Source organism: Gymnoscopelus microlampas (genome assembly GCF_963454915.1).
Source record: "Gymnoscopelus microlampas genome assembly, chromosome: 8".
NCBI lineage: Eukaryota > Metazoa > Chordata > Actinopteri > Myctophiformes > Myctophidae > Gymnoscopelus > Gymnoscopelus microlampas.
In genome coordinates, this window is record NC_139945.1 from 11,989,531 (window position 1) to 12,006,915 (window position 17,385).

The 17,385-nt window shown below is 42.2% G+C and overlaps 1 protein-coding gene across 1 annotated transcript in view; it reads right to left on the minus strand.

Moving 5' to 3' along the window:
* Positions 1 to 8,653, minus strand: part of elna (elastin a) — a 125,109-nt gene extending 116,456 nt beyond the window's left edge. The window contains exon 1 of the mRNA XM_084065218.1: positions 8,355 to 8,653. Within this exon, the coding sequence (XP_083921344.1) occupies positions 8,355 to 8,430 (76 nt within the window). The 5' untranslated portion in view covers positions 8,431 to 8,653. The remainder of the gene's footprint in view (positions 1 to 8,354) is intronic.
* Positions 8,654 to 17,385: the final 8,732 nt, after the last annotated feature.

Sequence of the window (17,385 nt, forward strand, 5' to 3'; positions counted from 1 at the left end):
AGGAGAAACTAATTTAGATGTGAAAACTGCCAAAGATTAATTGAATGTCCAGATTGTTAGCATTCTCCTATAGCGAGCCGTTATGAAAGCCAAGACATCGGATATGGTGAAGTAGTCTCATGGTCCGTGGCGACCTGTGTGTTCTCTGAACCCCTGGCTCTGCCCTGGAAACTGGAAACTCAAAATACTTGAATGACCCAAACAATTTGTTCGCCATATGGTCAGCAGGAAGCCGATGATGACATGTGGCGAGGACGACGTGGTTTCCAGGTCCTACCATGTGCTAACATTCACCACAGCACAGAAGGTGTAAGTCTCAACACTGCCTGGCAGAAATCTTGTATCTCTTAAAGGACGACTTCACCCATTTCCAACCTGTCTTCATATAATCGGTCCTCGATAATGCTGATGATAATATGGTAGCATTTTTGTCCGTGTCTCAGTAGAGGGCTGTGGACAGTTCAGAAACTTGCCTACCAGTGACATCATCGATGGGGAATCCAAGCTAATAGAAAATGCAGGCTTTCTATTCCTGGAAAGTTTGCATGCTGTAATGGAAGCCATTGATTTCACGTTAATACAAAAATTCATAAAGAAAAACTAAACAAAAAAACTACCTAACGATGATGCACCACGTGTGTGAGCTTGTAGATTTGTTATTGTCACAATTCTTCATACATTTTCGCCAATAATGACATGATAAAATAGGGACAACAAGTTTAAGGTGGTTTTAAGTGTGTCCGTGGGTTTTATCAACGTCCTGATCCAATTACAGAACTAACCGTGCCGCCCTCTGGCAGAACTCTAAAAGACCTCTATGGCATGGGGTCTGGCGGTGCGGTGCGGTGCCAACGCGCCACAGGACGCGCCCCGGGTGTCACGTTAAGGTAGTTTGGCTGTGGATGGATGGCTGCTGATGTTTGCCAGAGCAGGGATAAGGGGCCAGAGAGGTGTTTATAACACAACACACTCCTTCAATAAAGGCGCGCGGAGCGCGGCACTCCACTCGCTGGGAGATTCAACAATAATCAGATTGGGAATCTACCAACCTACCGTCACAGTGCAAAAGAGCAATTCATCACCCGAGCAGCACTCGAACGGGGCCAAGGTGTGCCATCCGATCCGCGGTGATTTCACTCACCTTCAACTGCAGCCAGTGGCATGTCACTGATGGGGAGAATTAATGTATTAAATCCCTCTGAAGTTCTGAGGGACTGACTGACTGACTGACTGAGCCCCTGCCTGGCAAACGCCAAATGAGGCAAGCTATGGCCTTTCAGCACTAAATCACCCGCTTTCCTTAATTCTTATGAGACTCTGTGTCGGAACAGAGACGCTATATACATGTATTTTCCCCCTTTTTCATCTCAGCAGCAACTGGCCCTGCTGCGCTTTCTTGGTAGGTCTGCTGTCATTATGCTCTGTCCATCATAAAAACTAATGACTCTGGAATACATTTTGCCAGTGGTGTCATTGAGGCTGTCTGGAGAGAGGAACGAATACGCACGCACGCACGCACGCACGCACGCACGCACGCACGCACGCACGCACGCACACACACACACACACACACACACACACACACACACACACACACACACACACACACACACACACACACACACACACACACACACACACACACACACACACACACACACACACACACACACACACTGAAGTGTGAAACAGAGGAATAGGATTTCCTATGCTTCATTAATACACTCTTGGCGTTTAAGATGTAAAAACTGAGTATGGTCTGATTACATTACACGCACCCCGGGGAGGGGGAGGGGTTTGTGGAGAGAAATATTGGAGAAATATTGATTCCAGAGGGCACAAAACACTTAGCTGACTAGTCTGTCCATTGGTGGTATTTTAATGTAGACAAATGGTAAAACAAAAATAATACATCCACAGAGCTTTTAAAAATGTGTGGAATAAAAGTGTCACTTCCCCCCCGAAAAATGTATTATGCTTGTGAAATAATACTTTTTAATCATTTTGGCAGGACCAAAAGAATTGTATTGATTACATGTGTTAAGCTGACAGCCACCATTATCCATGCTGCTTCCGTTTTCTTTGGGGAAAGAACATTTTTTTCCCTCTTTAGAGACTTGGAGGCATCAGGCGCCGCGTTACAACGGTGCAAACTGCATAATCGCCACCTTGCAGACGCGAATCGGGGAAATAGTGTGATATCTAGTGGCTGAATGTTATCTATAGCATTGGTTCTCAAAGTGTGGCTAAAGTAGTTAATACAGCATCACTATTAACTACTTTTAACCACTTTTCATTTTATAATTTTAACCACTTTATCAATGCTTTACACATTGGCTATTTTATAACCACTTTATCCATGCTTCATACGTTGGCTATTCAAAAATAGCAGATATACAAGATCACAGTGTGTCACTTTGTGCCACGCAGCGAGCTTGTACAGTACATCTGCTATTTTTGGAAATATTTGAAAAATATCGAAAATGAAGATTAATTGAATAAAAAAAAAAATCTCTTCTGGGGGTCCCTGGCAAACCCTTTTCAGATGGCGGTCCGCTGCCAAACACATACATTTAGGGGTCCTTGACATGAAAAAGTTTGAGAACCACTGGGTCTACAGCACCTGTAGTAAAGGGTTCACCTTGATGACATGATGAAATACTAAAAGAAAATACAATAAAAAAAGTCAAATCTGAACTCAGGGATTAGGGAATTCCCTGCAAAGATCCCTTTCCACAGGAAAAACTGAAGAGGCAGGTGGTCGTAGATATTGGGTTTGGTTCAGCGAGGTAATTTAGCTCCCCAAACAAGACTCGACTATGAGCCCAAGTTGTTTCAACACAGATTTATTTTGATCAGAATAACATCCATCCCTCTCTCTAGCTGTCTGACAGATGTTGTTTGTTTATAGAATGTTACTACAGATGGACATGCTTCATTGTAGGGAAGGTGAACCCACAACCACTCTAGTCTACACCGCAAGAATACCGAGTGTAAATTTAACTCTGGGAGTGAAGTGCTAAAGATTTGAGAGTGCTGGGAGTGAAAAGTTTACCTGCAAGTGTCCACTTTTACAGAGTTAACCACTTAAAGGGGAATACCACCCCTTTTGTAACATTAAACTATGTCATTTATATACCTTAGGGCTGATGTGTGGAAATGAGAAAATGTTCCCCACGTTATGCGCAGCCTAGAACCAGGAGAATGAGATTTTTGGGGGGGTCTTGTGATCAGTTATGTACGTATGGAAAGACTGGTCTTAGAACCCGCCCTCCAGGCCGCCTTGCTTCTAGAATGGGGATTTTATCTCTAGGTGAAACAGTGCGGCTTGAAAATAAACGTAATTGGATGTTTCTTTTCTTGTAACTTCAAACTCCATTTTGACCAATATGGATTCGAAATCGAATCGAAAACATACGTGAGGGGGCGTGCTTTTTCAATTACTTTTTTCATAAAAGTAGTTTTTTATTTGTTATTTTTTCATTTTCCAATTTTTCTTTGTTTTAATTAATGAGAAAGTAATTGAAAAAACACGGCCCCCTCACACATTAGAAGGACAATATCAGTATCAGCATTTTCAGCCAGTCGAGTATTATCTACAAGTAATTTATGTCTTGTGAATCCGAATATAATCATATGCCATTATATAATACTAAGACCTATATACTTTGTCATATGACGAACAGCGAAAATAGCCGATCTGCAAGCTCACAGATGTATTGTTGCTATTTAAAAAAATAAAATAATAAAGGGGAAACAATGGTCCCTGGCACAAAACCTTTTCAGATGGGGGTCCGCAGCCAAATACATATCATTTTGGGGGTCCTTGGCACAAAAAGGTTTGAGAACTTACTGATTAAGAAGGCATTTTTAGATGGGTTAAAGAGATAGTTCACCTCCAAAATGACTTTTTTCCTATCATCTTCCTAGCATCTTTCCGCCGGTCATCAAATTATTGGCTAAAGAATGCGACTAAAACAAAAAATCTCCATGAATTCAAGGCTTCATGGGATGTGTAATCGATAGAAAATAAGTAATTTTTTGGGTCAACTATCCCTTTAATATGGGCTTTTTTCCCCTATAATAATAATATAAAAAAATAAGATAAATATTCACGTACATGCCCAAAACTGGGACATGAAGTCAAATGTGGTTAAATGTGTACCTGCTCAGCCTTTCAGGGTATCATGACACGGAGCATATTTATTAACAAACTCCTTCCCAGATGGTCCCTAGTGCTCAGCCATAACTCTCTCACGCTTATGCCGATGGAAAACATTCGGGGAAGCGTTTGCTAACTCCCCTGGGTGAATCTTCCCCCCATCCCCCCAGCGTGAGCGCGTGTTCTCTGTGCACAGAAACACCAACAAGTGGGCGTTAATGAGCTTCATGTTACTCGCTATAGATAATTGACACTTCCTTGGCGGCGGCTCAAAGAAGGTCTTTCTCAACGCAGCAGCGTGCTGCACACAGATGGAGCTGGTTTTGAGCACCTCTGAAAAGTTTTGATATGGATGGATTTAATGTTCGCTTTTAGAGATCAAAGTTTTGCTCCGAGGCCAATATTGATATTCGCTGGCTCGTCCAGTGCGCGCTGTAAATTCTGCCTGAGCCCCATCTTGAAAGTTCCAGTGAGCCGTGTTTGTTTTCGGTCAACACAGTGGGACGGATGACCTTGATTCCAGAGGTACAAGGTACAAGTGCTGAGTGCCGAACGAGTGATTTTAAACAAGACAAGATAAATATATGGCCTGCATGTCATGTTACCTGATAGTTAATGTGTACGTTGGGAGCTTGTAGATCGGCTAATTTTGCCAAACAGATTTGGTGTAGAGGGGAAAAAGGAGGGGGCCAGGTATAGACCCCTGGGGAACTATAGGATTTAAGTAGTTAAAGCTTACGATTATGTCATCATAAGGTGTCAACACAACCCTCTGGGGTTTACAGTACCTCCCAAATATTCTTGTATCATCATCATCACTGAATCTTACAGGGGGTAAAAAAAAATAAAACATAAAAAATAAAACAGATATCAAAAGACTATATATGGGCAAAGTATTCTTTTCCTGAATCTAAAAAGAACTAACTCCATCTGACAGTTTTTAGAGATTGCCTGGAGACTGGTAGATGAAGAACAGACACATCAAAAGAGCCAAGGACAAATTAGTTTTGAACAAATAAATAGAACTAAAGGACTTGGCTTTTGTTGAACAGACCCAGCCCCAGACCTTTAAGCATGCTTTCCAACAAGAGGGCTAAACAACCCAGCCACTCTCAGCCAAGTAACAGAGCAAGAGGAAAATCAAAGCCGTGTTGCAGGAAGAGAGAGAGAGTGGAAACTCACAGTCTGAACACGAGTGGGAGGAAAGACATGCTCACCACCTCATTCTCTCTCTCTCTCCCCTGAAACAGATAAGCTGCAACCGCAAAGCTCTGCTTGTAGTGAACTCTTCAGATCTACACACGCAAGAGGCCTGTAACCTCACTAGAAGCTCTGGCCAAAAGAAACCAGAGCTCTGGCCAAAGCCAGAGTCCTGTGTACAGTAACCTTGCAATGAGCTCTCTGGCCAACAGAAACCAAGAGTCCAGTATAGACTTAGGAGAAGCACCGTTCAAACCAGAGTCCTGTAACCTGGTCAAAACCAGAGTCCTGTAACCCATGGTTAAAACCAGAGTCCTATAACCCATGGTCAAAACCAGAGTCCTATAACCCATGGTTAAAACCAGAGTCCTGTAACCTGGTCAAAACCAGAGTCCTATAACCCATGGTCAAAACCAGAGTCCTGTAACCTGGTCAAAACCAGAGTCCTGTAACCTGGTCAAAACCAGAGTCCTATAACCCATGGTCAAAACCAGAGTCCTATAACCCATGGTTAAAACCAGAGTCCTATAACCCATGGTCAAAACCAGAGTCCTATAACCCATGGTCAAAACCAGAGTCCTATAACCCATGGTCAAAACCAGAGTCCTATAACCCATGGTCAAAACCAGAGTCCTGTAACCTGGTCAAAACCAGAGTCATGTAACCTGGTCAAAACCAGAGTCCTGTAACCTGGTCAAAACCAGAGTCCTGTAACCTGGTCAAAACCAGAGTCCTGTAACCTGGTCAAATCCAGAGTCCTGTAACCTGGTCAGAAGAGTCCTGTGTAACCTTGCAACAAGCTCTGGCCAAAAGAAACCAAGAGTCCAGTATAGACTGGGAAACAAATGGTCAAAACCAGAGATCTGTAAACTGGTCAAAACCAGAGACCTGTGACCTCAGGAGAAGCGCTGGTCAAAACCGGCCAAGTTGACATTCACATCTAGGCTCAGATGTACAGATCACATTGTACATGTACTGTAGCTGTTCTACTGGGAGTTTGTTATGGGACATCTTGTGTTGTGTGTGGTGTAACTGAGGGGAAAAGAGAGACCAGCTGGAGTCTCATGTCCCCCATGATGAGCTGTAAAACAGGGCATAGAGTTTTACGTGACTTTACACAGAGCCTCAATCTGCCACTGTCTGCAGACTCGCTAATCCTCAGTGACAAACTCACAACTCTGCCTGCTCCCTTTCTGAGAAACACACGTCATTTAGAGATATGGCGGTTTGGCACTTTATATTCTATGGAGACTAATGACTTTAAAACACTTTATAGTTCCTCCTCACTATACCTAATGATCACAGCCCCATTGTAGCCAACGCAACCTTCAGCTGAAGAATGCATAAGCATAATAAACACATTCTAAGAGGCTCCTATAAAAATTAATGTTGTGCAGTTTATAATCCTTACTAAATGTGTTTCAAAACCTTTTTTTGTGGCGTTTTATCAACACATAAATTTGAGCTTCAGTAGAATGAGATCATTATGGTAGTAATATTCAAAGTGCATGCATCTTTGTAAAAGATTTTGCATTCTCAATAAAATATAATTTTTTGAAAGAGAAGAGTGCACTCGATTAAAATGTGAGGCAGTATGGGCCCGATTTGTCAGGGCAAAGCCAATACAAAGGCATTCTGTTACCCAGGACAACAAATCTGCTCTTCCATGACAATACTTTCACCACAACCATCTAAACCACTGCTTCTCAACGCGGGACCCGGGGACCTCCAGGGGCCCTTGAGGAGTTACAGGTCTGTAACTCAGAGAACGAACAAGCGGGACCATCTGGTTAATTAACACAGGATTTTTACAGAGTAGATCGGGTTCCCAGAAATAAAAAAGAAAGAAAAAAGTAATCAAATGGGGGCCATGGAATTATGCATATCAAAATGGGGGTCTTACACATTAAAAAGGTTGATAATCACTGATCTAAACCCTGCATGCATAACTATCTACTCAAAACCTGGACAATATTAAGACCACAGCTACACACATGCACATGTTTGCAATTGTGTTTGTAATTATGTCATGAGAGACAGATAGATGTCCATCTGTAATGCAATGGAACAGAGTGTTATCTTGGCCTTAGAGTCAAATGGAAAGTTTGACTTTTTTATTTTTTAAATCGTGCCATTATTTACAGTAGGAACACTTGTGCAGAGGATAAGGTAGACTAAACAAACTTTAATCATCTAGTGCAGCCTGACGATATTATACTAATGCACTGAAAAATTAAAATCACAAAACCTGAAGTACTTTGTTGCCTGGCTTTTTTCTGTTTCAAATATTAATACCTTTGATTCATCTGCACTAAGCAACAACAGAAAGCCACCTGTCAGCTATATATACACCACTAAGCATGGGCTGTGCATTTTGTGTAAATAAATACACATGCATGAGTTACACCTGCAATGAAATTATCCAATTGAATAGAGTTAAACCTCATGGGATGTTTAAGTTCAAAGTCACAGCAAAACCTGACCTGACAAAAGTAGCCGTTCTACTAATTGATGTGATCACTTAAAACACGCTTTACTTAAATAAAACTCTCACTTCCATGTGGTTGAGCAGCAAGTAGAATGTATAAACAAAAACCTGCACCTGTTCTAAACCTTTTGATTGATGGTGCAGCAGAGGTCGAGGCTCACTTCACCCAGGCCGCGCTCACACACACACACACACACACACACACACACACACACACACACACACACACACACACACACACACACACACACACACACACACACACACACACACACACACAATTCAATTCAATTCAAAGGGCTTTATTGGCATGAGAAAACATACGTTTACATTGCCAAAGCAAAGCACACACACACACACACACACACACACACACACACACACACACACACACACACACACACACACACACACACACACACACACACACACACACACACACACACACACACACACACACACACACACACACACACACACAGTCATACACTTGATCTCACTTACCTCCTTGAAGCGAGCGTTGAATCAACACTACAAGGAAGATCCCACGGAAGAGCGACAGAACCTCTCTGTTAGCCATCTCGTTCCAGAATGCACCACCCCTCTGCTGATCGCCTGGGTTTTATTCTCCTCTGGCTAATTATCACTACGAGCTCACAGTCTTAAAGTGTGCAGAGAGGGGGGGGGGGGGGGGGGGGGGGAAGGGTGGGGGAAGCTTAAATGATGCAAAAAAAAAGGAAAAAATTACAAGACAGGGTGTAATTAAGAGAGAGAGGGCACAGACTCAGGTTCAATGGATCACTTTGCTTTTTTTGCCCCTCCTCTCACTCTCTCTCTCTCTGTCTCTCTGTCTGTGTGTCTGGTGTTGCTGTTTTTATTCTGGTCACTGCTGCCAACACTGCATACTCCACTGCCAGCAGAGAGAGAGAGCGAGAGCGAGAGAGAGAGAGAGAGAGAGAGAGAGAGAGAGAGAGAGAGAGAGAGAGAGAGAGAGAGAGAGAGAGAGAATGAGACACACATGTACACACACACACACACACACACACACACACACACACACACACACACACACACACACACACACACACAGTGAGCGAGCGAGTGAGAGAGAGAGAGAGAGAGCGACCCCCCCCTTCACTCCCTCTCATCCAGAAGGAATTGCAGTGTGTGCCAGACATTTGCATGGATCTGGAGAGGACTTATCTTTTAGAGTGGAGACAGAGACAGAGGGAAGAGCAGCACAAACCAAAATACCCCAATAATCACCTGTTGTTTTCCACAGGTCTCCCTGATTCATCAGCTGCCCAGTAGTTCAGCAAACACACCAACCTCTGCATTGTCTTTCTATTAAGCAGGTTGATCCAGGGGATGGGAATTATACTATCTGCAAGATATTAGCAAAAACAAAAAGCAGAACAAGACCTTTAGACACATGCATATAGGCTGGGGATAGCGTCTGCAATGCAGACTCTCCCTTTCCCCAGTGTTTGGCCCAGGTGCACATGGTTGTGAAGTTAGGTTAAGGCATAGTTTCTGGGAGGTTAGGGTTAAGGTTAGGGTACGCATAGTTTTTGTGAAGTTAAAGGTTAGGGTTTAGGCGCTACCTGGGCAACACACCAAAGAAAGAGAGTCCTGTCGGCGATGCTGGCCCAGGCTCATGTGTGAAAAGCCCCTGGGAGGAGCAGCAGCGCTATAGCAGAACAGTGAGAAACCTGTCACTATCACACACTTGAATGACATGAGTGAGAGCAAACAGCCAAAGAAACATCAGTCTGTTCTGCTGGTCTGACTAGGTTTCAAAAAGAAACATCTGTCTTGTCTACAAGCACAGACTTATTTTTGGTGAAGAGATTTGGTGTGGGAGGAAACAAGAACAGACCAAGTACAGAGCCAATCAGGTCCGTCTCACCGAGTTAACATCAGTCTGTTGGTCTGTGGAGGTTTCAAGAAAACATCAGTCTGGGGGTCTAGTTTCAGGCCCGTTTGGAGTAAATATCTAAACAGACGTCACTAAGAGCAGACCCCCCCCCCCCCCCCCCCCGCAAAAGTTTTGCCGTCCTTTAACCTTTTCACCCCAAAATGCTCTTAGGAACAGCCATATTCCCACCAAAATTCATAAACATGGGCCTATACTGTACAGTATCTGTTCTTGGTTTTGAGTGTGACCTTGAATGTGACCTTGAACTTTGACCTTTTCAAGAGATTACAGTACAGTACAGATGAAGTACATTGTGCAATGAAGTACGGTATATACAGTAGGGGTTGTACTGTAAGGTGGTTAGTTGCATAGATTAATTCTACAGTATAGTAAAGGATCTAATCATGTGGATCTCGGAATCCACATGGGAACACATGGATCATGGACTTCACATGACCAGCCTGTGAAATGTGAGCAAATGTGGGCAAGGTTGCAATCAGAGCCCCAATGACTCCTATTATAGATTCAAGTCAAATATTGAAAAACATAAAACAATAATGTGAAAAAACAGTGGAGGAGGTGCTTCTGTGGTCTAATGGCAGCATGCATACAAAGTTTGCCACTGATCAGTCCAGCGGTTTGCGAGATTCACCATATTTTTGGACCCCCCCCCCCCCAAAAAAAAAAGAAATGTTGATAGATGCATCAATTATGACAACAATGGTTAGCTGCGAGTGGAGTCGTGCTGCTCTCTGCCCAGCAGGGGGGCTGCAGGAGAGAGATTTAAAGTGCCTGACCCTCGGTCTCCCAGAATTCCTCTTTTATGAGTTTTTCCAAAGTCAAGAGCTTAGCATATTGTACAGACATTAAGAGACAAATCTGCTCCTCTCTTCTGATAAAACCCCTCCACATCAGTGAAGTCATTGGTGTCTCCTGAGATCAACAATAAACGGCTGCCAGAGTGGAGCAAAGGGGAATAGAATTATCTTCTCTCCTTTGATAATAAACATTTTTGCCAAAGTACTATGGCATTTTATCAGCCGCCATATAATGTTTCAAGGTTAAGAGTAGAGAAATGGTGTGACTAGCTGAAGGCAAGCTGCCTAAATGTGTGTCTTAAACGTTGTAAAGTAGGACTGGGGCGATGTGGAGAACATCGACTGTAATATCACAATATATTTGTCCAAATACCTTGATAACGATAATTTGATTACATTTTTCCCCAAAGCTCAAAACGCTCCGCGACACGACGCGTTATGAGCCCTGTTGAGTCACCTGACACCGGGTACAGTATGTGTCCTACCGACACCAAGGCCTAAACGTCTCAGTGGAGGAGAAAGGAGACTTTAGTTTTATTGTATTACCATACAGATGTACAGGTTATTGTATTAACATACTATGTCATACAGATAGTTGAGCCACAAAATGTCAAACCTCCACATCAACAATGCACACCTCTAGTCATTCTTTAAAGGGGGAGTAAGTGATATATTATTTGTTGAGATAAGTGTTGAATAGCTCTATATTCTGATAGTAGCCTAATCATTGTTGCTATAGACGGTTTGTTCTGTAACAGGGGTCTCCCCAGCCCCATAGCTCTTTAGTAAACAGAAAATACATTTTCAGGTTGGGATAACAATTTCATCCAATCAGGAGAGAGGACTCATACTGTATATAAGATACAGGATAAACGAGTGAAGTGATGAAACTAAACAATTAGCGGAAAAAACTCTGACTGGAACACGATAAAATTGAAATTAGTATCCCCACCTGAAAATGTGTTTTCTGGGGAGACCCCGATTACTGAGCAAACACTCTATTCTATAGCAAGGATTACTATCAGAATATACTGTAGAGCTTCAACCACTTGAACCCCAGCATCCCTATTCTGGGGGAACATTTGCCAAAAAATAGCAGATCTATAGTACAAGCTGTAGATCGGCTATTTTTGGTGAAGAGATTTGTCGTAGACTTTTTTTTTTTTTTACAGAACGTTATAATTTACACCCCCTTCAAACGTTTGTTGTTCAAACCGTTAGTGTGCTATCAGTATAAGAGCCATAGTGTCAAATGGAGGCATTGCATCTATCAACGACAGAATACATCCTCTCCAAACACCTGCTTCATCTTGGCAGGACAAGTGCACTTCATTACTTCTTCGAAAACACCTCAGCGCTGACAGGGCTGTCACTGTCCATCTTAGCATTGTGTCATGGGACACATTTTTGTTATTTCAAATCGAGTGGGGTTCTGCCGGAGTTATACTTTTCCCTGGCAGGCACCGTGGCCAAGGTCATTACTCTCCCAGACACAAGGCTGACAGACAAGACTGTTGCACGCAGGCAAAAATGTGTAGTCCAAGACACACAGTATCCTTCATGGTGGCGACATTCACCATTTAGGTTCATAATCCCCCAAATGTCGAGGCCTCACACAGTGAAGTCGTAGGACTCTTACCAGTCCATTTGAGAGAGTCCTTTGTAAACAACGTCTCTGTTGGTCAATCATACGTCAAATTGATTTTTCACAGTTATGCAAAAATCAGTTTGTTCTGCACTAAAGAGAGCTTGGAGACGCACAACACAAACTCAAAATAGAAAAGACTTGAATTCAGGAGATAATCAAGTTATTATATCGAATTTTTATATGACGGCATATAAACATTTGATGCAAAAATGACTCGGTTGTCAAATGACTTGATGACTTGATTCAGAGTGTGGGCCTCCACTATGTTTTTTCCCCCTTCTTTTTGGAGATCCACTGATTATTAAAAAAATAGTGAAGACAACCAAAGTGAAGTGAAGACACTCTCTTAAGATATAATGTGTACTGTAACTAAGTACTAAAAAACCCTAATCATAATATGAATAGTTTTTTGTTTAGTACTTAGGGTAGGTACCTAGGGTTTTTCAGTATTTAGTTACAGTACACATTATATGGAAAAAAGGATTCATATTATTAACCCTTTTTTCCCTTCCCAATTTAGTCATTATGCCAATTAACTCCCCCCACTGCTTGCCTCTGCTGTTATACCCAACTGGCTCATCTGCCACTGCAAGTGAGGAGCCCCCACCGGGAAGAAGTAGAGCCTCCGTCCTAATCCAACATTCCTCATTGACAGGCGCAGCCGCATCCCAGCCTGTAGTATTACGTGCAATTATTTAATTACAGTTAAGTTTAGCCAGTTAGTAGGCTACGCCCCGGTAGGACGTAGCGCGTGGAAGGAACACGTTATTCCAACCAGTTCCTTTCCCCTCCATCAGGCGCCCTGGCTGACCAGGCGGATGCAGTATAGAGACCAGGATTACTACATGTTTTTTGTGAGGGTACCAACATGCAAACGCCACACAGAAAGGCCCTTTCGCCAACACCCCCTAGGGTATGGGCACTGATGACGCAGAGAAGAGAACACGCCCCCAGCGCCCACAGTGCCCACAGCGTCCCCGGTGGGAATCAAACCCAGGACCTTCTAGCCGTGAGACGACAGTGCTACCGACTGTGCCACCTTTCCCCTCTGATGAAGGATACTTCTACCTGATCATGGCCTTCTACTAGTAGATTAGTATACTGTATATATGAGGCAGACAGTGATGGAAGAAGTACTCCTACTTGTGCCTTGAGTAAATGTATCAATATCACAATAGAATAGTAAATGGTGGTAAAAGCACAAAAGTATTGGCATTATAATATACTTAAAGTCCCAAAAGTAAAAGCACTCATTATGCAGAATGTTCCACTTCACACATTTTCAAATGTATACACATTTTTTGAAGATAGCAGATCTGCAAGCTCACAACGTGTCGCATTGTGAGCTTGTAGATCTGCTATTTTCAAGTAGCCAAAGTAAACATCGGGCTGAAGTTGTTAAAGGGATATTTCACTTTCAAACATGTTTGTGGTCATTTTTACGTCTACTCTGGCTTTTGTGAGCACAGAAAACAGTTTTTAAGTTGCTTGATTCAGTATTTACAGTAGATATCTGATTTTATGAGACACGCCCCATTCCTATACAAACCCATTGCACTTCAAAGTCCATTTAAACCATAATAGATTCATCGAAATCACCCGTCCTTGGTTCTGGTCACTCATACTGCCCTCCTTATACGTGAGGGGGCCATGTTTTTTTGATAACTTTTTTTTTCATTTATTCTTGTATTACTTTTTTTTTTAATTAAAAAAGTGAAAAAAACGTCCCCCTCACACATTAGAAGGACAATACCTAGGACGGGTGTTTTCAAATAATCTATGATGGTTAAAATGAAGTTTGATGTTACAATGGGTTTGTATTGGAAGGGGCAAAATCTAAATACAAATCTAAATACTGAACCAAGCAACTTGAAAACTGTCTCGGGTGCTCACAAAAGCTTGAGTAGACGTTAAAATGACCCCAACACATTTTGCATTTTCTTCTGCTGGTAGCAAAACAAACGGCGGTGCTAGAAGATACAGTAGGACATGGTGTTGTTCAAATTGTAATATCGTCCAGGGTTTATGAATGCGTTCAGCAAGTTTCATGGAAATCTGCCCTGGAATATCCCTTTAATGTATGTTTTGTAATAATAATAAAAATCTAGAAAGTAACCAAAGTTTTCTAATAATTGTAGTGGAGTACAATAAAAAAGTACAATATTTGCCTCTGAGATGTAGTGGAGTAGAAGTAAAAGTATTGAAAATTGTAAATAGTCAAGTAAAAAAAATAAAACGTAAATTTGTACTTAAGTACAGTGCTTGAGTAAATGTACTTACCGGTAGTTACTTTACACTACTGGGGTCAGATGAGTACTGATACCACCATACGATGAATTGATCATATCTATTAAATCCTATAAACTTTGTTGATCGGGGTCCCCCAGGGGTCTATACTTGAGGCCCTCCTTTACACCCCCCCCCCACAACACGTCGCGCTGTGATACGGCTACATTAAAACCAGCAAATGCAATAAGCTGCCTTGTTGGGCTTGGACCAAACTGCAGTGACTAAGCACCATGTTTGACAATAAGCCCAGCAAGTAGATGACATGTTTATCTAAAAATGCATGTTTGACATGAATCTTTTTCTAGGGTATCCGTGACACCACCACGTCATACCACTCACAGCAGGCACGGCCAGTGCGCCTCGCTATACGGCCAGCGCACCTCGCTAAACGCCAAAGAGTTCCGGGGCCACACCAGCACCAGAAGGCAGTGAACGAATCCATGAAACATGCTGCATGTTGTTCTGCCAGTGACCACGCAGACAAGGGAAACATCTGTTCGGTTTGTTTCTTGTTTTGTTTTTATAGTGAACTCATCCGAAATGCTAAAATAAGTTCCAAAGAGGCTATTAAGAGTCACCAGCATGCAGCGAAACATCTCAAGAGGCTGTCATCTCTTTGTGATTACAGTAAATCATTAGGTTACCACCCAGGGATTCTGGGAGACACTGACCTAATACTGCATCATGATCCTGAGCGCGCTGTACCTCTCCTCCCATGTTTTAATTTAACCCATTAAGACCCTAGGGGATTCTACAAATGTCTTCTAAATCCTAACGGTTTTCTGAAAAAAACGTATGTTGCTATATCAGTGGTTCTCAAACTTTTCCATGTCAAGGACCACCCAAAGTTATATATATTTGGCCACGGACCCCCATCTCAAAATATTTTGCTCCAGGGACCCCCAGAAGCAAAGATTTGAGTTAAAAATGTTCACTTAAAAAGTATATATATATATTCAAATATTTGCACAAATGTTCAAGATTTTTTTTTTATTGTGACACACTCATATAGCTAAAATCTAAAATGACACAGATGCTTTCCCGCTTTTAATGGGCTAAGACTGATGCTCTAAGCTGTGTACACTGTTTGGGAAGCGTGATATTGATGAGTATGTTCTGGAAGGAAGGATGTTTTCCTCCAGGTTATGTGAGTCAAAAATTACTATTTTAGCTCATGTCTCACGGTTCCTCCATTTCGGTGTTTTTGCCAAAAGGTTGAGGATGAGTCTGTATACAGACGGAGGAGGACAGAAACGGATCACGGACATACTAAAGTGTCATCATAAATTGAGGATCCTTTGCTACTTTTGGAAAGCTGCTGTGAGATATTGCGTTGTGCGAGAAGACCTGTAATGTAGCAGCCAAATATAATATAATGTAGCAGGCAAATATTTTTCATACATTTTCATTAACGACTTAAGCCCTATTTTAGATGTCGTCGTATGCCGCCGTACGTCATGCAAACATAGCGAAAATAGCCGATCTGCATACTCACAACGTGTCACAATGCGATGAGTTTGTAGATCTGATATTTTAGCTTTCTTTTAAATATCTTTGACAGATTTTGACACCAGTGACTCCCTCCACCCCACTCTGCAGATTCACTTCCCATTTTCCAAAATCTGAAATCACTTCTTATTCTTCACCTGTTAGCACTCCTCTCTCCTTGAATCACTTCCTGCCACATATCTAGTATATCTGTTATCCAGATATTGTTCACATACGTTACTTAGATAGATTTACAGCTATGCTATTTGCTTGTCCTCAGATGTTAGTCTGCTAGTGTGATATGCATATTTTAAGATAAGTTTAGGTTTATACATACAGTAGTTTTACTGAGGTTACGTTTATGAATAAGGTTAGGGTTAGGCATATTTTTACTGAGGTTACGTTTAGGAATACGGTTAGGTTTAGGCATAGTTTTACTGGGGTTACGTTTAGGAATAAGGTTAGGTTTAGGCATACAGTAGTTTTACTGAGGTTACGTTTAGGAATAAGGTTAACTGAACTTCGGTGCCAACACAGCAAAGGCACGGTCGCCCGTCCTTAAACTGTGCTGGAACGTGGAGTCTTCATATACAACTGACTGTCAGATCCGAGTGACCTACTGGAGCTGGGAGATAAGTCTAAAAGTTCCACGATATAGGCAGGAGCAAGACCGTTACGGGCTTTGAACACAAACAAAAGAATCTCACTCTACGCTTCACAGGGAGCCAATGGAGAGAGACGTGGTCTCTTAGCTTGGTGCCTGTCACAAGTCTGGCAGCAGCATTTTGGATCAGCTGCAGACGTTGTCGTCCCATCATTGAGTCCACTATGGAGGACCATTAGCATGAGGACAACTCTCAACAGGTCGTTTTAAAAATGACTGATCTACAAGCTCACGATGCGTTGCGATGTGACACGTTGCGATGCATTGTGAGCTTGTACTGTAGACCTGCTATTTTCAAACAATCTTGAAAAGATTTGAGCATTTTGTAATATATTTTAAACATTTTAACAGCAGAAAGCTTTTATAGGGGTTTGTGGCAAAACATATTTTCAGATGGGGGTCTGCAGACAAACACATTCATTTGGGGGTCCTTGACAAAGTTTTAGAGCCACTGCTCTCTAGGGTTACCGTCACCATGCTGGATCAAAGCACTGCACGTTGACAGGTTGGACAGTGCTCTGAACTAGATCCTATTAATGCCATGCATTGTACCACAACGTTCTCAAAACGTGCAAAACCCAGAAACAACAGCTGCTCCATTCGGCTGGCTCTGTAGGAAAAATAATTTCCTTGGTCTATGGCTGGTTTTCTTTGGCACATTTTCTGATACATCTAAAAATATGATCGAGTCATTTCTTCATACTTTATGA